Below are 24,108 nucleotides of genomic sequence, written 5' to 3' on the forward strand. Positions count from 1 at the left end.
CTCCCCCTGGGGCACCTGGCATTGGCCACTGGCGGCAGACAGGATACTGAGCTGGATGGACCTTTGGTCTGACCCAGTATGGCCATTCTTATGTTCTTATGTACTACCCTTAATTGTCTGCTTCAGATCCTTTATGTATAACAAACTAATCTGATTGCCCACTTCATTTCAAGTGACTGCCTCCAACATATGTTACCCCTTCTGCTTAACAATCTTTCCCAATTTCTATTTAGCTCAGACAGTCTGCTTCCATCCCTAGACTTAAAGGTATTACCTGACCTACTTTGTCTTGCTCATTTAAAAACAATATGTAAGAGTAAGACATTTATTTGGTCTGTCAGTCTATCTTGGGAAGTTCACTGAAGAAATATTTTTCACTCTTCTCCATAAAAATTTATATTATCTATTTTCTCCTTGAAACTCTGACCTCTGCCCACTACTGTGACCTCGGTAGATTCTCATCCTGCTTTGTAAAGCTGCTGGTGGTTGTTTTTAATATTTGGCTCTATTCCACACATCTGTCACTTTGAAGTGAAGCTACTATAATGTGCTGTACATAGGACTTTACCTTCAGACCATTTAAAGCTGAAACAAGCCTAGAATGCAGAGCTTTAGCTGTCAGTGGTGTTGCCAATTCTCATAATTTTATCATGAGCCATGTGATATTTGATATTTTTTCCCTTCTAGCTCCTGGAATCAAGAGGTTTCATGAGACTCTCAGCTCTCATTTTTTTTTAAAGTAAGTTTTCATCCTTCATGGTTTTGGAAAAAAGCTTCTAAACATGACATGAGTGCGCCTGTAGGCTCTGAAACCAGAAGGAAAATAAAAAAAACCTGTAATGGGATTCACATACCTCTAGTGAGTGACCGCTGGTTGAGTGCGTGCGTCTCTGCACTTTCTCTCGCCGTAGACCTCCTTGGGCTTAGGTCCTTAGTTAGTATTGTAGTCTATCAATGGACTTGGCCCTGGTATCAAGCTGTACTCCGGACTTCCCTCCTGGAGGCAATGTCCTCACCCTCTTTGGGCCTTTCAGGCCTCAGCTCTCTTGCTGGTCCACTAAAGGGTTCAGTTCCCCTTCTGGGATGCCTCAAAGTCCAGACCACTTCCCCCAGTGGCTAATGAGGAGCACACTACTCAAGGGACCGTGTAAATAGCAGCCATGACCCTTTATCTAAGCCACACTGCTGCTTTGATTCCCAGGGCCACTTCCCCACAGCCCAGCAACCTTCTTCATCTTTACATCAGGGCCTTGTCCTAATGGATAGAGCCTTGCAAATCTGTGGGTATCTGCTTTATATCCACAGACCTTTTTTGTGGATAGCAGCTCAGAAGCGGATATACATTTTGTTTCCATGCAGGGGTCTGCAGCACAGATTCACCAGAACAGAGTGTCTAGGGTAACCAGATGTCCCGATATTAGAGGCTTTTTCTTATATAGAAGCCTATTATCCCCCACCCCCTGTCCTGATTTTTCATACTTGCTGTCTGGTCATCCTAAAAGCAGCTATCATGCAGCCTGCAGGCTCCAGCTCGGCTCTCTGAATCATGCAGCTAGCCTGTTGGGCATTCTGGGAGTTGTAGTCCCCAGGTTGCTTTGACAGAGGAGGTAAACAATAACTCCCAGAAGGGAGTGAACCAAGCCCCATTTTGAAAGAGCTGTGGTGTTGTAATTTAAACTAGAGGGTTGGCAAGGGCCTGTGCAATGAAGGGAGAGTAGTTATTGCCACTCTGTGCCTGGGGCCAAGTCTGCATGCATTACAGCCCCCCACAGCTGCATAGGCATGTCCAAGCTCTCCCCCACTCTGGAAAGGAGGCACTGCCCAGGATTGTAGCCTTCCTACCCAGATCACAGAACAAGGTATGGTGGGGGTAGAGCAGGCATTGAGGAAGGAGGTTTCTGGGGAGAAGTGGGGGCGGTGGGGGAACTGGGTCGGGGAGAGCCACGCAGGCAACTATAGGGAGCCAGCATGGAGTTATGGACCCTCCACCTGCCCTCGGCCATACGGAGAGTCTTGGGGATGGGAACATGGGCCAGGAGCTGCTTTCAGCCCCACCCTACCCCACACTGTGGGCAGGTGGAGGGTCCACTGCAGCTCCCCACAGCTGCCCTAGCTCCTCGGCTGGGTTCCATACTGGCCTGGGAGGAGGGGTTGTCAAGGTTCCTTCCCCACTCTGAACTCTAGGGTACAGATGTGGGGACCTGCATGAAAGACCCCCTAAGCTTATTCTTACCAGCTTAGATTAAAAACTTCCTCAAGGTACAAACTTTGCCTTGTTCTTTAACCCTATGCTGCCACCACCAAGCGTGTTAAACAAAGAACAGGGAAAGAGCCCACTTGGAGACGTCTTCCCCCCAAAATATTCCCCCAAGCCCTACACCTCTTTTCCTGGGGAAGGCTTGATAAAAATCCTCACCAATTTGCATAGGTGAACACAGACCCAAACCTTTGGATCTTAAGAACAATGAAAAAGCAATCGGGATCTTAAAAGAAGAATTTTAATTAAAGAAAAAGTAAAAGAATCACCTCTGTAAAATCAGGATGGTAAATACTTTACAGGGTAATCAGATTCAAAACATAGAGAATTCCTCTCAGCAAAACCTTAAGTTACAAAAAGACACAAAACACAGGAATATACATTCCATTCAGCACAACCTATTTTACCAGCCATTTAACAAAAGAAAATCTAACACATTTCTAGCTAGATTACTTACTAATTTAACAGAAGTTCTGAAGAGCATTCCTGACCTGGTCCCGGCAAAAGCATCACACAGACCAATAGACCCTTTGCCCCTCCCCTCCAGCTTTGAAAGTATCTTGTTTGCTCATTGGTCATTTTGGTCAGGTGCCAGCAAGGTTATCTTAGCTTCTTAACCCTTTACAGGTGAAGGGGTTTTGCCTCTGGCGAGGAGGGATTTTATAGTTCTGTAAACTGAAAGGTGGTTACCCTTCCCTTTATATTTATGACAGGGAAGGTGGATCCTCGGGGGGAAAAAAGAGGGGAAAGGGGCAGGGTCAGCGCCAGTGAAAAGTGGATGGGCCAGGTTCCCCCACTTTTCAAAAGTGGGAGGGCCCTACCCCCCTGGTTCCAGCATCACTGTTACCGCTGCTACACATTGACCTGTTGGAGTTGTTTAGAGGCCTTCAAATCCATGGATATCCGCATCCGCAAACAATTTTTGCAGATCACGGGTTGGGTGCAGATACACATTTTTGTATCCATGCAGGGCCCTACTAATGGAGTCCCAGCAACCAGCCCAGGGCTTCTTCTTGCTCCCTCCAGCTTCTGCCAGCACTGCTCTGTCCAAGGTCCTGGCAGCCAGGCACACTGTCTACACTCCTCTAGCTCCCGCAAGGAACTGCTCTCACTCTGGCCCTGCAGCTCTTTTTATACTAGCCTGCTGGGCTCCAACTGGCTGTGTCCCACACACCCATTCTAGGCAGCTTAGAGGACCCACTCCATGGCCCTTTTCTGGGGCAAGGTGTGGCAGGGCCATGAGGCCTCCAGCAAGGGTCCTCAGAGTCTGGTACAGCCAGTCACAAACACCAGCATGTATTATTTTTTTAAAATCTCATCATTTTAAAGCCAGTCGCATGGGTTCTTAGGACCTTATTAATGATATTTAGATGCTTGGGAGGCTAGCAACTCTGTGGCTGCAAACAACCAGCAAGTGCTTTGTAGACCACAGTCTGGGAAACTGTCTACTGACCTACACATAAACATAAATAAATGCATTTGTTAGCAAAAGAAAACTAAAACACATATTTTGAAAAATGGCCAACTGGGAGCCTGATACTAGTAAGTGCTACCCTCTCTTCTGAAAAGTGCTGAGTACCTCAGCACTCACTGAAACCAGTTTACATTTACCGGATTGTTTCCAGAAGCTAATTTCTGGTGACAAACATTAACAGAACATCAGAAACAACCATTCTGAGCTATTTTGATCTTGGAAAATTATAACAAGAACTTGGAGCTTTTCAGAATTAGAAATTACAGGGCAATAGCATGCCATTAGTTTTTATTAGATCTCCTAATTGCAACCAGTGCTTCAGGATGTGCAAGATTGTGGACCCACTGGGCACATGCTGCATGCTACTCTCTCTGCAAGAGAAGGATGCTGGTTCCTCTGTCTTCAGGGCTTCCTGAAGCCCTTCTTTGGGTTGAGCAATTTAGCTCTGGAGGACTGAGGCATGAGATGGCTACAATAAAATAAGCTTTCTAGGAAAAACTGGGAACACAGGATGCATTGAGATGGAGTGGCCTTCTACTGAGCAAGAGGGGGAGGGATCACGCTCTGAATACAAGTGGGCAGAGCTAGAGCATCCTCACCCCTCCCACTGGAAGTCAGGAGGTGGGACAGGATGTATAAAGGGCGGGTCCTGGAGCTCAGTTGGACTGCAGCTGCTGAAAGTGATAAATACTTCCTGCCTGAACCTGAGCTGGAAGACTGCAGTCAGCATGTTGTGGCTGGATTCCCCAGTGGTGAAATACTCTGCCACCGTTAGGGCTCTGGGTTGGGGCCCAGTGGAGTCAGGTGAGACCGGGTTCCCCTGCCACCCCATCCCTGGGATGGCAGCCTCCCCTCTCTAGGCCAAGAGGCCTGTGTTCGTCGGCCATCTGCTGGAGCTAGGATGCCAGACCCCTGTGCTGCTCTGCCCTGACTATAGGCCAGAGCCATAAACGGTTTGCTGCCCTGCCCTGACTGAGGGCCTGGGCTCATGGACCTTGGCGGCCCTGCCCTGACTGTAGACTGTAGACCTTAAACTGTTTGCAGCCCTGTCCTGATGGAAGGCCTGGTGCCCAGAGATTCATTTGCAGCTGGACTGCAGGCTGGAGACATTGTCTGTGCAGTGCTCTGCTAATTCCCTGACAGTGGGCGATGCTCAGTGATGTAGTGAGGTGGAGTGGTCTCGCACTGACTGATCCCGGGGGGAGGGATAGCTCAGTGGTTTGAGCATTGGCCTGCTAAACCCACGGTTGTGAGTTCAATCCTTGTGGGGGGCATTTAGGGATCTGGGGCAAAAATTGAGGATTGGTCCTGCTTTGAGCAGGGGGTTGGACAAGATGATCTCTTGAGGTCCCTTCCACTGCTAACCCACGACTAGACAGGATTTTCAAATCAGTGTTGAGTTCTGCTTAAAAACTGATGGTGTAATGAAGTTCAGAGACTCCTGTTGGGTTTGTATGGTTGGTTTAAAGGGAAACTTAGAACACGTGCTGAATGATTTTTTTACATATTAATAGGCATTGCCAAAAACAACAAACACTCTCCAATAAAAACCTCTAAATTGATCATATGACTTTCCAATCCAAAATCATAGCCCTGGCTTCTTGGACCCGAAAACCTACTTCACCATAGGAGCAGCAGGACTTGTCACACTACATTTGTTAATAAGGTATTTTTCTTACTGAAAATACTGGTCCTTTCCTATACTGTTGAGGAAAATATCCTTATGCTAATGTATTTGTACTTATAGGCCTTTCTAGCAAAATTATGTTCATTGCCCCGACCTTAATCCTATCGATGTCAGTAGGACTGGTTCTGATCTCACTCTATTTAATGTAGTAGAGTTACTCATGATTTTCACAAGTTTAAGTGAGATCAGAATTGGGCCCAAAGGAATTTTCCATTGACTCCAATGGAAATAAGATCATAAGCTTAGAGCCAGATCAATGAAGCTACACTGAATTACATCACTTGTGGCTCTTGTCCATCACGTCTATTTTCCTAATGTTGTTACATAAAAAGTAAAGTGTTCCAGTGGTCAATCAAGAAAAAAATATAACAATTTGGAACAGGTTTTTTTTCTTTTTTGCATATTAGCAAGAGAAAGAAATAGTGTACAGAAAAGGGTTCATGGCTTTTGTTGTAAAGTGGAGACTCATTTGTTGTTGTTTGTGCTGGAGCACAAAGCGGAGGGAAAACTTGCAAAGAGAGGAAATTAAATTTCTCAGTAAATCTTTCTTTCTGACAAAATACACATTTCTGCAGAGGATTAGAAGGTGATAACATCAGTCTATTACCTCAGAAATTGAAGTAAAATGTTCTTCAAATCCTATCATATTTATTTCTTTGGAACGGAATCTGGTGATTTGGCATTATGGTCACTGAGTCTTGGCTCTTTCTTTTTATTGTGGTACTTTACTTAAATTCTAAAGTTTAGGTACATGCTTTATGTAGTTCATTTTAACATCATGAATTTGCATTTTACATGAGCCAAGGAAGATAATTCTACAACACATATGCTTTCTGATTAACTGTATGTGACTTTTAAATAGGTCAGTAAAATAAGTTTTAAAGAGTATTTTGAAAGACCTAAATTCATGTTTGCTTTATGATGCAGAGATTAATCTTTTCTTGCTAATATAACTTATGATAATAAGCGAAAGTCCTTCATTCTACAAGGTTATTGGCAGTTGTTGGAAATAGTTGCTATAGGATTTGGTAGTTTGATTTCAGTTTAGCTACTTTGTGAAGTAAGGATAAGAATCTAGCTCATGGTTAGGTAAAGGCCTTTGCCTAAATGGCCTTCCAGGTGCCAGCCAAGAAGATATTTTAGGACCAAGTCCTCCAAACTAGGTGTCTATGTTAGACATGCAAAATATATTTGCATTCAGGTATAAACAGTTAACAGTGCACACAAAACATATATCTGCATGTGTAAATGCCTATTGGTGCATAAACTACATGTTTTGCGTGCACAAATACTTGTCGATGCACCCATGCATGGTTTGCATATCCAACTTTGGTACTTAAAAAAAATTGGCCCTGAAATGCCAGTTTTGTTGCATTCTGATTTATCTGCTTTTTAAAGACTTATTCATAATATAGGTCCCAGGTGTTTGCATGATTACTTCTTGCCCTCTATTCCTTCTTGAGAGTTGTTATATGCTGGGATGGGTCTGCTTTCCATCATTAGTTCAGTTTGGACCAGGTGGAGGTCGGGACATTCACTTTTCTTCTCTGTGCCTCTGCTTCCCCTTCTGTCAGGAACTGTGAACTTGAGTTCTCTCACTTGAGCCTGGGACTAGTCAGCTCAGCTCAGCTCTCAGGCCAGTTAATAAGCCCAGCTGGGCAGTGGCAGAATTGCCTGATGGACTGGATGCAAGGAGACAACAGGTCTGCATTTAAGCTCAGCAGCTACTCAACACTTCTGCCTTGGCTGTGATCTCTTCTGTGACTGTCTTGTTCCTAGCCTTGTTCCTGTTCCGCTCCCATCTGTTCTGGCCCTGTGCCTTTGCCCAGCTTCTGGCTCTGGCTCTGGTTCCCAGTTCCTGTTCTCAGCTCTAACCATTTGGCTGGGCTCTTGTTCTAACCATTAGACAAGACTGCCCCTTTCCCTGTCCCTGACACCATCTATCTCTTGTCTGTCATGCCTGAGGATCTTCAGCTGTAAAACTCTTTCTCCAGGAGAAGGTTCAATAGAATCCTTTGATTGCTGCCTTCAGAGCATGAGGCATGCCTCATGTGTTTAGGTGAGCTTATTCATGATCATTTGCTACCTCCTTTTAATTCCCATCTTCTGTGTCAGGTAATTTTTTCATTGGCTGGGTGGTTTACCTGTAGCTTCGGCATTTTGGTTACACCAGATCCTCTGGTTCTAGTTAGTTGTGTGCTTGAGCTGTTTGTTCTTTCATTGTGACATGAAGTTGTATATTGATTATTGAACAGCATTTAGATTCTTATCAATAGTGCCTCTGAAATGTTTTAAATAACTACATCTAGATCTATCTGTATTATATCCTGAATAAATCAACAAGTGAAGGTTCTTTTCCACTCTGCACTGATCAGGCCTTAAATGGAACACTGTTGCATCCATTTTTCCTAAAAGACAGACCTTCAGTTCATAGGAAAGTAACTAAAATGATAAAAGGTTTGGGAAAACCGTTGAGAGACCTGAGCATATTCAGTGCGAAGAAACTAAGTATGAGGAGAGACATAATTGTACATAAAGACACAAAAGGATGTTACAAATAGAGTAGAAATCAAATATCCTTATTAGTCGCAAGAACAGGTTTAGGCTGGAGTTGGAAATATATGTTAAATATTAGAACATTAACTATAAAAAAACAATTTTGCAATGAAACAAGCTTCCACAGCAGACTGCAGTGTCACCATCAGTGGAGATATTTAAGGCTTGATAGAGAAACATACTGTATATTAGGGATGGTTTAGGAATAATGTGCCAGATTCAGTTATGTTACATACTGTAAATCTGGAATTCCTGGAGTCAGGACCCTGGAGAACCATTTATGGCTAATTAACTGATTTGCTGTGTGATTTTGGGCAAATCATTTCACCTCTCTGTGCTTATTTCTCCTCCCACATTTGCCTGTCTTGTCTATGTAGATTGTAATATATTTGGGGCAGGGATATTTGCTGTGTGTTTGTACAATGCCTAGCACAATGGGACTCTAATCTCAGTTGAGGCCAGTAGGCATTTCCATAATACAAATAATAATAAAAGCTTTAGTGTCACTAGAGTTTTTTCAAAACGTACACCGTGGTAAATGAAATCAGAATCTGGCTTACTGATAAAATCTTACCATAAAACCCCAGAAGGGGACCAGATGACCTATTAGAGGTGTCTTCCAACTTGCAAGACTGATAGTCTGTATATGGAGGTTAGACACCATGATTTGCCTAACAAAAAAAAAGTACAACAAGTACCTGGACACTTGGCTACTCGTCATTGATTGTACTGAAAGAAGAAACTGGATTAGGAAACAGAACTCTGATAAATTGTGCCCAAGACTCAAGTTTTATTGTGTTTTTTATATTGTTCCATTTCTTTTCTGATCCAAAAATCCTTTGAAGTCATTGGGAGTCTTTCCGTTCACTCCAATGGGCTTGAGCTATGGCCATTAGTGTGTAGACTCTATTCATATAAACTTTTAAATTGCAAATTAGACACTTCACTAAACAAATATATAATCCAATTTGCACACACAGCTATTATACAATGCAATTAATAAAAATCAACTAAGTATTGAAAAAAACATATACAGCTACTAAAAATAAACACAAAATAAAAACACCCACAGGCTAGGGCTGTTGTACAGTGATTAGAGATGTGCTTCTTTCCATTGTATATAAACCTTTCTAATCTTTTAGTTTGACTCTTATGACTTATTCTGTGTTTTGGCATAAAAATGCTTAAGCACAAATACTTATGTTAGTCAGATGTGACCCTACTAAAATTATTCTAAAAAAAAAACTAAAGAAGTGGTCGGTCATTGGTTATATTTTATGTAGATACCTCAAACAGGGAATTGCTACTTAACTATTATTTGAGGTCATTTAAATACAGGCTAATTCTTAACACTTAGTTGTTGAGATTTATAAACTATACATCACTTCATTGGTTGTAATAGATACATATCCATTATATAGTTGATAATTTTAACAAATAGCCTCTTTGGATTAAATTAGATTTGTAGGGTATATCTATACTGCAAGAAAATACCTGTGGCTGGCCCATGTCAGCTGACTCAGGCTCGGGCTGCAGGGCTATAAATTGCAGTGTAGACTGTGTGTGCAAATTGGATTATATATTTGTTTAGTGAAGTGTCTAATTTGCAATTTAAAAGTTTATATGAATAGAGTCTACACTGCAATTTTATAGCCCTGTAGCAGGAGCCCAAGTCAGCTGACATGGGCTGGCCACAGGTATTTTCTTGCAGTGTAGACATGCCTTCAATGTTATTTGCATCAATAAGACTAACTTTATTACAGCCTAGTTAGGCACATTGGTTTATTGAACAATTGGTCCTAAATTTTTCTAAGTGATGTTCAAGATTTAGCTATTAAACACCAATTAAATTTTAACAGCTCCAATACATTAAAAAACAGTCTGATTCTGGCATCCTTACTCACACTGAGTAGCACTTTACTTGACAAAATGACTTATTCAGATTAAAGTTGCAAAGTAAGGTCCTGATTCTGCAAACACTTATATACACACAAGTAGTTTTACTCATATGAGTAGTGTCACTGAGTTCAATGGGCCTACTCACATGAATGTAGTTACACGTGTGTAATTGTATGAACCATGGGTAACTAAAGAGTAGCAGAATCCAGTTCTTAATTAGAGGTATCTACACATCTTGATGCTCTGCATCCATATCAAGAGGATTTGATTTAGAGCATTTCTATATACTGGCAAAAATATATATGGCTGTTCATACTGAACATGCCTTCTAGGGATCCCTAGTCAAGGAATTATTGCTACAAAATGGTGTTTGGAACAGGTTTCAAAGTAGATCAAAGCTAAACAGTTCCCTAATTGGTTCAGCTATGTAACACTAAGCCTACTGGGTATTTTGAAGGCTTACACTGTATTTAGCTGAACTATGAAAGTCCAGACATAGCTTTGAATGAACTACCTTCACCTTGTTTTGGGGAAAGCTTTACAAATTGCATAATCCAGGTTAGGCCTTTTCTGGAAGCTCTTTAATCCTTCAACATTTGCATAATGATCTCAGTGCCTCAATTCTTATGCGACACTGTGTATGGAAGCAATTTCTGAACAGTTTCAATTAATAATAGTAATAATAATAATAATAATAGGAGAATGATGAAGTCCAAAATAGATTTAATCAATCATCTTTCACTAAATGAAAATATGAGAGGGCGAATTCATTCCTGGTATAACCCCATGGAAGTTAATGGAGTTAAACCAGACATGAATTTCACCCAAGGTATTTAAATATTGAACTACTTAAATTCAGAGATCTAAATGAGGAGCCATATTCCACCAAAGATATGCAGCTACATAGTAAAAAATCATTATAGTGGAATTCCAGCAAGATAATATCCTTACCTGAGATTTTAATTAAAACGAGATCATCGTATGGAAATTCTAGACTAATTACATAGCATAATGAGGACAGTAGATTCTGTGAATACTTGATGTGAACAATGGGATAGAAAGTCTCTCTAGCCTTGAAGTGCAGATTGTTAAAAGATAGGTATAAACTGCAATGGTGTACAGTAGGTAATATCAATCTAAGTTCCTGTTTCCAGCCCTGTACAGATGTTAAAATAAGGCAACATCAATGGAAATGAAAAGGTAACAGATTTAAAACAACCATTAGGAGACAGTTCTTGGCCCTGAGATGATAAAAGCAAGGAATTGCTATTAGGTGAGGCTGTTGAGACAAAACCTCTGTGGTAATTCAAGAAACAATTAGATGTCATTCCTGGGGAAAAATAGACTGAGAGAGAGAATTGCATATTTGACATACCTGTGTGTGGCTTTTTGATTAAAAAGGTCCCTTTTTTTTCTTTTATGGCCAGCATCTGTCTTTGTACCTGAAAGGGTTTGAGTGTGATTTCAGTTGCCAACAGCAGTTCTGGAAATAAGGATAAATTCCTTTACCAACACAAAAATGAGGAGTCCTTGTGGCATCTTAGAGACTAACAAATTTATTTGGGCATATGTTTTCGTGGGCTAAAACCCACTTCATCAGATGCATGGAGTGAAACATACAGTAAGCAATATAAATATTACAGCACATGAAACCAGGACCCAATCCCTGCAACAAACCCCGTTGCGAACTCTGTCTGCATATCTATTCAAGGGACACCATCATAGGACCTAACCACATCAGCCACACAATCAGGGGCTCATTCACCTGCACATCTATCAATGTGATATATGCCATCATGTGCCAGCAATGCCCCTCTGCCATGTACATTGGCCAAACTGGACAAGTCTCTATACAAAAGAATAAATGGACACAAATCAGACATTAAGAATTGTAACATTCAAAAACCAGTAGGAGAGCACTTCAATCTCCCTGGACACTCAATAACAGACTTAAAAGTGGCAATTCTTCAACAAAAAAACTTCAAAAACAGACTTCAACAAGAAACTGCAAAAGTGGAATTAATTTGCAAACTGGACATCATCAAATTAGGCCTGACTTAAGACTAGGAGTGGATGGGTCAGTACAAAAAGTAATTTCCCCTCCTTTGATACTCACACCTTTTTGTCAACTGTTCAGAATAGGCTACTTCTCCCTTAATTGAATTGGCCTAGTTAGCACTGACCCTCCACTTGGTAAGGCAACTCCCATCTTTTCATGTGCTGTAAAAGATATATACTGTATATATAAGCTGTATACTGCTTACTGTGTTTTTCACTCTGTGCATCTAATGAAGTGGGTTTTAGCCCACGAAAGCTTCTGCTCAAATAAATTTGTTAGTCTCTACAGACTAACATGGCTACCACTCTGAAACCTTTACCAACACACTGTATGATGTGTGGTTCATTCCCTCCATATCACAGCTGCTTGTCCTGGCTTCTAACACATAATGGCCTTTCAGGTAGTATTAAATAACCTTATAAACAGGTAATTTTAGCATAAGTAATTCATTATTTTTTCACCACTATACATAATTAAATTTGTGGGGAAAAGCCTTTAATTAGGATAATGTTATTTATCCAAGGACCAGTAGATACCCCTCCTTTTTGTTTGTCAAGCACTACAGCACATTTCTGTATTTTCCTGTGTTTACTCTGCTAAAAGAGATGAACCTTCATTAGTAGAAGGGGCCTAAAGCAGTGCACTGACATTTATGTTCTTAGATTTTTTTTGTGGAAAAGAGTCTTCCATGAACCATGCAGTACTTTCTGAAGTTCTCATTAGTTCCACCACCATTCTGTGGAATACTCTGTGTAATTATCAGCACAAACTGTTAAACACAGTATTCCCTATAGATTCCTAAAGTTACATCCACAGCAGATATTACCGGACACCCTATTGTCTGTGCACTTCTATTATTTAGGGTCAGATTGTGGCCTGACTTGTGTGCAAGGTACAGGGAGTATAAGGCAACCCTTTAGTGCTTTGTGTCAGTGACCTATCCCACCACTCACAGTACAGAAGGTGAATAAGGCCCCACAGAACCATTTCTTCCACCACCACATGCAGATGGGCGGGAGAGGGCAGGAGGGGATGGGGAATGTCTCCATCCCCTGCCTCACCAAGCATTGGACAGTATAGTTATCCCAGGTGTGGACCCAGAACTGTTTACTCCCTGCCAAAGCAGTGGAGACCAAAAGGGAAACTGTGACTCATTGAGTGACATTTGGCCTCCTGGGATGCTTCAGTGGCAGCACAACAGCATGCTGCCCCTTGCTCAGGGCAAACTGTTAAAGCGTAAGGGCTACATGGGGAGTTATCCATACTGATGATGACAATGACAGCTCAGCATCTTAAATTGTAAATTCTTTGGGGCAAAAATCTTCTCTGCCTCTGTGTTTGTGCCATCCGGAGAACAGTGGAACGACGATCCTGACTGGGGCCACTGGGCAGTATTGTGATATACATAATAAATAATCAGCATGAATTTTCTTTATTTTCAGGAGATTTGTCCTCACCAAGGTGAGAGTCGTTGCAAAAGGAGCTTTCTCAGGACTCAGTGACCTAGAGAAAATGTACGTATTGCATTCACAAGGAACCAACCTGTTATTTTAAACAGTGATTTGGGGTTGCAGATTCTTTTACTGTCCTGTTCTGCAAGCAAGCCACTCTCTCTCTGCACTGCAGGGATATGTTTTTCATCTAGTTACAGATCTGTGAAAAATTGAAACAATAAAGATAAACCAGCATTCCAAAACAACATTGTCACAAATACATCTGCAAGAAATAGTGTTTGGGCAAGGGTTGAGATCAGCACACGATGTCAGCATAATTAATGAGGAAAATGTCATAGCAAAAGTCCATGGCAATCTGAGAATTCATTACAGTGCTTCATTACAGTATGTCAACTCAGAATCAGCACTGCTGTTCAGAACTATGGGTCAACCAATTTCCCTTTCACCAGTGAATAATTGGACTAGTTTGCTGTATGTTTTATGGGAAGCAAGGGGAGTTACTGATTTGTGCTGAGATTTTACAAAGCCATCCACAGGATAGAGATGTCCACTTCCTATTAACTGTAGTGTTCAGATACCATGATGAATAAGTACATATAATTACAGAGGGCTTGAGTTGTTATTAATCAGTCTGATTAATTATGAGTGTAATTAACCTGGTAAACAGGTGTGTAATGCACCCGTTTCTGCGCTATTTCTCTGACACAGCCTTGTTCCCAGTGCACCTCCACCACTGGAGGAAAAAGAACAAGTAGTCTGACCAGTGTTCTTTTGCTGTTGAAAGTCATAGACTCAGCTTATAAGATCAGAAGGGACTATTGTGATCATCTACTCTGTTTCCTTACTTGGCTCCTCACCATCCTCCTTGCCCCAGCTCCCAGAATATTGCCTCCAGCATGTTGTTCATTCTTACATGCAACCCTTTGACTTTCTCTTGAGACTAAATCCCTCTGCCCAGTAGTATTGTTTTGTTTGTCCAGTTCTCTAAGTATCACAGAGCCTAAACTAGCAGACTCCCTGATTCATCAAGGCACTTAAGCATTTGCTTAACTCTAAGCATGTTGGTGGTACCATCCCAGTTTAGCAAAACACTTAAAGGATATGCTTAATTTTAAGTGCATGTTTAAGTCCCATTGGAAGAAAAAAATGGTCTATTTGATTGGCAGTTGTGAATTTTCTGTTACACACTGTAATGTGACTTCAGACCCTTAGCAAAATAACGTGTACTTGATTTTGATTAAATGTGTTTCCCCTCTTATCTCCAATTCAACTCCGAAATGAAGTCAATATAAAAGCTTCCAATTCACTTCATGCAATTAGATTGGGTTCTTCATAAAAATAACATTTTTGTTCTTTTAAAAGAGGATGAAATAATAAATTGACTTTTTGACTACGAAGCAGTTACACATTTCTCTATAACAACCCACCAGTGCAGCCTCAGCTATGAAGTAATAGAGGGACTACCTCTAAGGGTGATAGTGTAGCCCAGACTCCATGGCCCATTCAGTGTTCGTCTCTCTTTTCACACTGCCAGGGTGGATACTAATTAATGCCAGAAGTGCTTTTGTGGAAGTGGACATCTGTAAACTAGGTCCTACACACAGACCATCAGCACATTTCAGTGTAAGTCACTGAGCAGTGGTCACATAGTAACAGCTTTCCATCATGAAAAAAGGGCTGAATTAGAACTGATACTGTATGTCCCACCTGCACCATAATGTGTAACTACCACCATGTTGGGGTACCTGATTACAACTCAGTAGCTCTCAACACGTTTAAAATACTATTTGGTCTTTTAGCTCTGATGAGATCCTCATCAGTGCTCATGTTCATGGTTCAGGAGCATAGTTAAAACGAGGGCTGTCAATTTAATTGCAGTTAACTCAAAAAATTAAACATGATTAAATAAATTACTCGCAATTTAATCACACTGTTAAACAATAGATTACCAATTGAAATTTATTAAATATTTTGGGAAGTTTTTCTACATTTTCAAATACATTGATTTCAGTTACAGCACAGAATACAAAGTGTACACTGTTCACTTTATATTATTTTTATTACAAATATTTGCACTGTAAAAATGGTAAAAGAAATAGTATTTTTCAGTTCATCTCATACAAGTATTTTAGTGCAATCTCTTTATCGTTAAACTGGAACTTACAAATGTAGATATTTTTTGTTACATAACTGCACTCAAAAACAAAATAATGAAAAACTTTGGAGCCTACAAGTCCACTCAGTACTACTACTTGTTCAACCAATCGCTAAGAGAAACAAGTTTGTTTACATTTATGGGAGATAATGCTGCTAATGCTTCATATGCCCCTTCATGCTTCAGCCACCATTCCAGAGGACATGCTTCCATGCTGATGACGCTCGTTAAAAAAAAATGTGTTAATTAAATTTATGACTGAACTCCTTGGGGAAGGATTGTATGTCTCCGGCTCTGTTTTACCTGCATTCTGCCATATATTTCATGTTATAGTAGTCTCAGATGATGACTCAGCACATGTTAATTTTAAGAACACTTTCACTGCAGATGTGACAAAACACAAAGAAGGTACCAATGTGAGAGTTCTAAAGATCGCTACAGCACTCAACCCAAGGTTTAAGAATCTGAAGTGCCTTCCAAAATCTGTTAGGGACGAGGTGTGGAACATGCTTTCAGAAGTCTTAAAAGAGCAACGCTCTGATGTGGAAACTACAGAACCTGAACAACTAAAAAGGAAAACCAACCTTCTGCTTGTGGCATCTGACTCAGGTTATGAAAATGAACATGTGTTGGTCCCCACTGCTTTGGATTGTTATCGAGCAGAACCTGTCATCAGCATGGACACGTCCTCTGGAATGGTGGATGAAGTATGAATGAACATTTGAATCTTTAGCGCAGCTGGCATGCAAATATCTTGCAATGCCAGCTGCAACAGTGCCATGTGAATGCCTGTTCTCACTCTCAGGTGACATTGTAAACAAGAAGCAGGCAGCATTATCGCCTGAAAATGTAAACAAACTTCTTTATCTGAGCAATTGGCTGAACAAGAAATAGGACTGAGTGGACTTGTAAGCTCCAAAGTTTTACATTGTTTTGTTTTGAATGCATTTTTTTGTATATAATTCTCCATTTGTTTGTTCAGCGTTCATGATAAAGAGATTGCACTGCAGTACTTGTATTAGGTGAATTGAAAAATACTATTTCTTTTGTTTTTTACAGTGCAAATATTTGTAAGCGTAAATAAATATAAAGTGAGCACTTTACACTTTGTATTCTGTGTTGTAACTGAAATAAATATATTTGAAAATGTAGAAAACATCGAAAGATATTTAAATAAATGGTATTTTATTGTTTAACAGTGAGACTAATCGTGATTAATTTTTTTAATCACTTGACAGCCCTAGTTAAAACACAATTTGGTCCACCTACACAGCAAGATTAAACCATGTTGGGAGGAAAACTGTATTGCAGTCAAGGGGCACCTATACAAAAGTTATTGGTGCAGATGGTCCCATAGAAGGGAACCTTATAGCAATACCCTGAGACATCTGTTCACCCCAGTTAGAGGGCCTGATTCTACCCTGCTTTACTCCAGCTGCTTTACATCAGTGCGTTGAACTCAATGAGCATTAAATTGGAGTAACACAATGGCTAATCTGACCTACTAAATTTTATTTCAAAGGATTTCCTGCACTGTTTAGTTGCTCATCGCTTAAATGCAGCAAACAGTCATCATTTTGTATGGTCATGGAGTTTACCAGTTAGGAATAAAACCAGCTCTGATCATGCAGTTAGTTTTGCTGACACTTGCTTCTCACAGACTCTGCTGGTTTCCTTTTTTTGTTTGGTATTTGCAGAATATTATTAAAGTCATTGGACTGTGAAGTGGCTTGCAAAGTGAGCTGTAAACTGTTTACATGGTCTTTAATTACTCAGAAGCCATATGTCAGAGCTATATAATGTGTGTCAATATTGAATATGGTGGCTGTGACAAAGTGGTGATTTATTGTTAACAAAAAATTATATATGGAGATGAGCTCAGTTGAAAATACATCTTTGTGCTACTATAACTCTGGGGGAAAAACTGTTTATAACAAAGTATCTTTGAAAATAGAAGTGTGATTAATATGTATATGAGACAAATCAATATCAGCAGGGATGTTGTATATGCAGATGAGCAGGCAAGCAGCTATAATATGAAATAGCTCACAAATCATAAATATAACCCATATATCATTCATTGCAAATATTCATGATAACACAGGGACAAAAAATATATATAATCAAATGGTATATTTGCATATAAAAATAGAACTCTGAATGAAAGCCTCTTTTCTCACACAAGATCATGCACAAAAAAAGAAGATTAAAGCAAACTGAAGGCTATTTAAAGGAAACAGCTATTAATAATGTGATATCTTAATATGGTCAAATTTGGTTTGCCTGATGTATACAAATTAGATACTTTTCTATACTGTACATACTGTGCTTACATGGAACTGAAAGATTAAAAATCAAGAGACTGACTAAATTTGCTGTGTATATTAGTGAATGAGACATGTAAGGGAAAATCAGATTTCCCACAGTCTAAAAGACCATTTTAATTTATTTACAATGTGTCTATTAGAGAGATTGTCAGAAGCATTTGTAACTGTGCTTTTGCGAATGGGGTTGGTCTTAAGGCCCATAATTTAGCAGGTAATTACCTACCTTGGACACCAGCTTACCTGCTATTAGAAGTGGAGCTGCCACAGAGAGAGGGCCTGCCAGTATACTGAAGTATTCTGGGAAACTAGGGCGGGGAGAAATAGATGGTCCTCCAGAAAATCTGGATAAGAATCCTAAGTCTTATACTCTCATGCAGACTCAAAAAAAGTTTTGATTAGGGCCATCATACCTGTATTTAGCAGAAAATTAGGGATATGAAGGAATTTATTTTCTCACAGAAGGCTATTTCAAAGAACGAGAGATCTAAACAGCAGCCTAACCAGTTTGGAAACGGGTGACCTTCTCACCAGCTGCTCTCAAGCTTCTCTTCTGCTGTGTCTCCACTCTAATTTAGTAAATAGGAATACAGTCAAAAACATTAGTTATACCAGTTACACCTTTTTTCTGTTCCACTTCTAGCCAATAGGAATTTATCTGTTCCTATAAACTCCTGTATGTGTGCTGCTGCTGCTGATCTAGGTGCACTATAAGCTATTTACTTAGTGTGGGCTGAAAAGTTCTTAATTAGAAAGAGAGAAAATCTGAGGCATATAAAAGAAGGTTCTCTTTGCAGTTTCCTCATGTTTCCAGAGTTTAGCATGTCAGGGGTGCTGAATGCAGATGTGACAATGCCTAGTCTAACCCCAGATACCATAGCTGTTTAGAGGTAATTAGGCCTGATACTAAATAGTTGACCTGAAGTCGGGAGGGAAATGCTAATGGGTAGTTAGCCTTTTGAGTTGCGTGCTCATGCTTGCTCGCTCACTCTGCCCCTAAATCTGAAAGTTGGAGATGTACTGAATTCTCTAAACACATATGGTAAGTAAAAAATCAAAGAGTATTTAATATAAGTTGTCTGTGATGATATAATTTAATATTTTGTTTAATGAGACTGGAGGAAGAATAGAAACTATAGTAGAGATGATTGGATGCACTTTTTTATTCAAGGAAAAATGCAAATGACCGATAGAAATGAGCGATAGAAATGCCATGGCAGTGACATTTAGAAAATTCAAAATCAAATGACAAGCTTATATTCAGTACTTAAATATTCAATATTTAAGTGTCACTGGAGAGCTAGAAGGAAGGCACTCTGAGAACTATTTAGGTGCACCTTTGTTTGGAGAGACACTGTGATCAGATGTCTCTGCTGTGATACTGAAGGTGCAGGGTCATGACTTCCTTACCCCATTCAAGACCAAACAAGCATCTATGATGCTTCGTCTGGGTATCCAGCACAGTGAGTTACCTTGTTGCTCCCCTGCCTCCAGTGAGAGAAAGAGAGAGTTATGTCTGTGGTTACCTGGGTGTCAGCTCCCTGACATGTCCCAGTCTGTTAGCGACCCAAACAACCTCTTCAGGACAATGTTAGCCATCATTTTGCTTTGCAGGATAACAATAGTTGCACCTCAGTCCTAGAGCCCCTTTGGAGCATTCCCTTGAGATATCCCGCCCTTGTTATTGGCTACTCACAGAAATACCAGATTTGCTATCCTGAGGGGGACAGTGCACACAGCAGCTTGTTTGATGCAATTGAGCATCAGATCCTATATAAAATCACAGCACTGAGATATATTTAGAGTGAAAACTAGCATAACTTCATTATCAAAGGTTGAGATTTAAGAGCTAGTGAGTAAAGATAACAGAAACCCTATAAAACAAAATAATATGTTTCCTAGAGACTAAACTTAACTCTAACAGACTAACCATCTATCTAAATAAGTTTATCATACCCCACATGTCTTTTGCAGTGTTTCTAACCAAAGCTGGTTGGGATCCTGTTTTCATGAATGTAAACATGCTGTCTATTTACTTCCTCAGGTGCAGGATAAAATGGTTTCCTGTTGCCTTCTCTTTATATCCTCCAAAGTCTTTTGTTTGTCCCCAGAGTCAGGATGACTCACCATGGTTTATCCCTGGTGTGGTGACTCTGACTCATGTTGACTTTGTATGCAAACAGGGCTTACAATGCTTCATTTACATGTGACTATACACCCTTTTATGTAACAGAAACTTGTTCATCAACCATGCCTTGTTCAGACTTTTAGGAACCTATTTTATATATATATACATAACTTCGTACATGGTATCTGTGTATACATGTCACAGTATTAATGACCATTGTGACCCTATTATTCATTAAAGACCTCACACAAAGTTCTTTATACATAAATATTGTAGCAGTGTGCTAGGGGTAGTCACTTTGTCAGGCTGTTAAGAGTTTCTATGGAACAGTGAACCCTTTGCCAGCTGGTACCAATGGGCCTCTGTGCCACAGCTTCATTCTTCCCTAAGACATGATCCTTTGAGAATTCATAGCTCCTCTTTTGTAAGACTAATGCTAAAGCATAATGTTTCATTTCACCATCCTCTCTTTGACCTACGATGGAATGAAACATCCTTCCTCTTTTGTTCAGTCAAAGACAAATTCACCCTGGTGTGTGACTATGTTCTATGACTACATGTTGCTGAGAAGGAAAAAGCTATATTGGGATTGTTGGGGAATGGGAGTTTTTTAATGATTTTAGGGAAAGATTGTTAGGGCTTATTCCTTCACCCACTTACTTCCCTGATCCTTCTCACATGAACAGAGAGCAACAATACCCAAAGTCCAAAGATGCAAACAATTCGATGTTTATTGGGATGAACTTCCAGCAAGCATGATTCCAGTTTCCTTCCTTAGTGTCCCCCTTCCAAGCTCTGACACCACAGAGCCTTACCTGTGTCCCTGTTCCCATTCCCCCCCACTTACTTCCTGATTGACTGCAGACTATATAGTAAAACTTGAGTTCTGCTTAGCTATACCTTAACCAATCATTTTACTGAAATTTAACTAACCAATCCTAACATATCGTAACATGATTACTTAACCAATTATATCCCACCACCTTAGTTAGTTTACACCCAGCAAACTTAATTATACAGCAGACAGAAACAATCACAGAACCAGACAGAGATTATACAAACAAACAATAGGGAAATGGGGACTACAGTGATAGAACAACACAGAAATGAGGATTCTTGCCAGACAAGATGCTATCAAACTAAGTTTCCTTTTACATCTCCTTGGCAATTCCCTTTCTCTGGAGGTGATAGGCATTATTAGGACAGGATTGTATTCCTAATAGCCCAATAGCATGTTATTTCAATGTGACTAGTTTGGACTGTAAGGATATGACCATTCGCTTCCCTGCTTATGGCTGCCTCTGCTGTTTAGCCAAAGGCCTTAGCCTAAGAAGAGAGCCGCAGACTGTCGCGGTAAGAGAAGGCCCTTACACCGGCAGACAGTGATTTTGATTCTTTCTTTTATATCTCTATAACTAACCAAGTGATAAGAATACACCTAAATTCTTAGAGTATAGGCCTTTATAGACAGGCCTGAATATCTGTGTCCTAACAAAGATTTTCAAAAAGTTCCTGAGGGATTTAGGAGCACCGATTATATTGGAGGACAATGGGAGTTGTGCTCCTAAATCTTGAAAATCATGAAAACCTCAGAGCTCAAGGAAACTGACAGATCAGCACGCCTCAAGATTGAAGTCCTCTTGTCTATAGAACAGACAGTGGCAATACAAGCACTGGTTTCTCTTCATCTCCCCACTAATGTCCTTCACCAGTAGTCTAGAGCTGTCATCTGTGGATAAGAGGCTAATTTTGTCACTAGGCGTATTCAGTCCTTTAGCTTCTCTGCTGGGACTACCAACAAAGTGACAATTAGCGCCACATTTCATGGTGATTTATATTGATCTTCTAGGAACAAGACATGACTGAGACCACCAATATTTTATATAAGGCAACTAAGCGGCTGCACAGTGCTAAGAAGTCACAATTTGAGGACTTCAATAGCTCAGACATAGGTGAGAGGTTTATCGCAGGAGTGGGTGGGTGAGATTCTGTGGCCTGCGTTGTGCAGGAGGTCAGACTAGATGACCATAATGATCCCTTCTGACCTTAATATCTATGAAACTCTATGAAACTTCCATCCTGGCTGAAACTTGAGCTATCCAGTCTCCCATAAATGTTCATTCCACAAGATCCGAATCCCAAACTCACTGAAGTTGAGGACTCTTTCCACTGATTTCAGTGGGCTTTGGATTAGACACAACTGCATTTTTTAACAAAAAAAATTGTTTAAAACCAAGTGATTGCTGAATCAAGTTTCATGATGACAATGTGCCCACTTATGTGCTTATAATTAGGCACATGCTTAAGTACTTTGCTGAATATGAGCCTAAAACTCCCTAGTTTTAAGCATTTCTACCTTGGCTGTAAAATGCTTGCCATGGCTGCAACTTGGCACACAGGATAGTGTCACTAGTAGTAAAATTGCAGATTATGTTTTCTTTATGCCACCCACTCCTAAACCGAATTTCACACCCCTTGATAATCTGTACCTTATTCCCTGATAACCAGAAACTTCTATGCCTAAACTCTGTACCAATTTCTTTTTACTTCAACATTATCTTAATAAAATTATTAAATCAGTTCTCTTTTTTATTTATTTAGCATTCTTGTTTCAAAGATTATCAGTTGTAATCAGTTGCAACTTCACACAGACCCAGCATAGTGGCACAATCTTGCACTAAATTCTCTGTGGAGAAAGAAGTGGTTCGGGGCTATTTAGAAAACTGTTTAGAAAAGCTGGATGAGCACAGGTCCATGGGGCCGGATGTGCTGCATCCGAGAGTGCTAAAGGAGTTGGTGGATGTGATTGCAGAGCCATTGGCCATTATCTTTGAAAATTCATGGCGATCCGGGGAAGTCCCGGACGACTGGAAAAAGGCTAATATAGTGCCCATCTACATTACATGTAGTGTAGGGAAGAAGGAGGATCCTGGGAACTACAGGCCAGTCAGCCTCACCTCAGTCCCTGGAAAAATCATGGAGCAGGTCCTCAAGGAATCATTTCTGAAGCATCTAGAGGAGAGGAAAGTGATCAGGAACAGTCAGCATGGTTTCAGAGTAACAGCTGTGTTAGTCTGTATTCGCAAAAAGAAAAGGAGTACTTGTGGCACCTTAGAGACTAACCACGGATTCACCAAGGGTATGGATTCACCAAGGGCAAGTCATGCCTGACTAATCTAATTGCCTTCTATGATGAGATAACTGGCTCTGTGGATGAGGGGAAAGCGGTGGATGTGTTATTCCTTGACTTTAGCAAAGCTTTTGACACGGTCTCCCACTGTATTCTTGCCAGCAAGTTAAAGAAATATGGGCTGGATGAATGGACTATAAGGTGGATAGAAAGTTGGCTAGATTGTCAGGCTCAACGGGTAGTGATCAATGGCTCCATGTCTAGTTGGCAGCCGGTATCAAATGGAGTGCCCCAAGGGTTGGTCCTGGGGCCGGTTTTGTTCAATATCTTCATAAATGATCTGGAGTATGGTGTGGATTTCACCCTCAGCAAGTTTGCAGATGACACTAAACTGGGAGGAGAGGTAGATACTCTGGAGGGTAGGGATAGGATACAGAGGGACCTAGACAAATTAGAGGATTGGGCCAAAAGAAATCTGATGAGGTTCAACAAGGACAAAGTGCAGACTCCTGCACTAAGGACGGAAGAATCCCATGCACTGCTACAGACTAGGGACCGAATGGCTCGGCAGCAGTTCTGCAGAAAAGGACCTAGGGGTTACAGTGGACGAGAAGCTGAATATGAGTCAACAGTGTACCCTTGTTGCCAAGAAGGCCAATGGCATTTTGGGATGTATATGTATGCATTGCCAGCAGATCGAGGGACGTGATCATTCCCCTCTATTGGATATTGGTGAGGCCTCATCTGGAGTACTGTGTCCAGTTTTGGGCCCTACACTACAAGAAGGATGTGGAAAAATTGGAAAGAGTCCAGCGGAGGGCAACACAACTGATTAGGGGACTGGAACACATGAGTTATGAGGAGACGCTGAGGGAACTGGGATTGTTTAGTTTGCGGAAGAGAAGAATGAGGGGGGATTTGATAGCTGCTTTCAACTACCTGAAAGAGGGTTCCAAAGAGGATGGATCTAGACTGTTCTCAGTGG

The 24,108-nt window shown here is 40.7% G+C and overlaps 1 protein-coding gene across 1 annotated transcript in view; it reads left to right on the plus strand.

Moving 5' to 3' along the window:
* LOC144262287 (follicle-stimulating hormone receptor) overlaps positions 1–24,108 on the plus strand; it is a 160,894-nt gene that overhangs the window by 50,062 nt on the left and 86,724 nt on the right. The window contains exon 2 of the mRNA XM_077812013.1: positions 13,375–13,446. Within this exon, the coding sequence (XP_077668139.1) occupies positions 13,375–13,446 (72 nt within the window). The remainder of the gene's footprint in view (positions 1–13,374; positions 13,447–24,108) is intronic.

This window comes from Eretmochelys imbricata, chromosome 3 (genome assembly GCF_965152235.1).
Source record: "Eretmochelys imbricata isolate rEreImb1 chromosome 3, rEreImb1.hap1, whole genome shotgun sequence".
NCBI classification, from domain to species: Eukaryota; Metazoa; Chordata; order Testudines; family Cheloniidae; genus Eretmochelys; species Eretmochelys imbricata.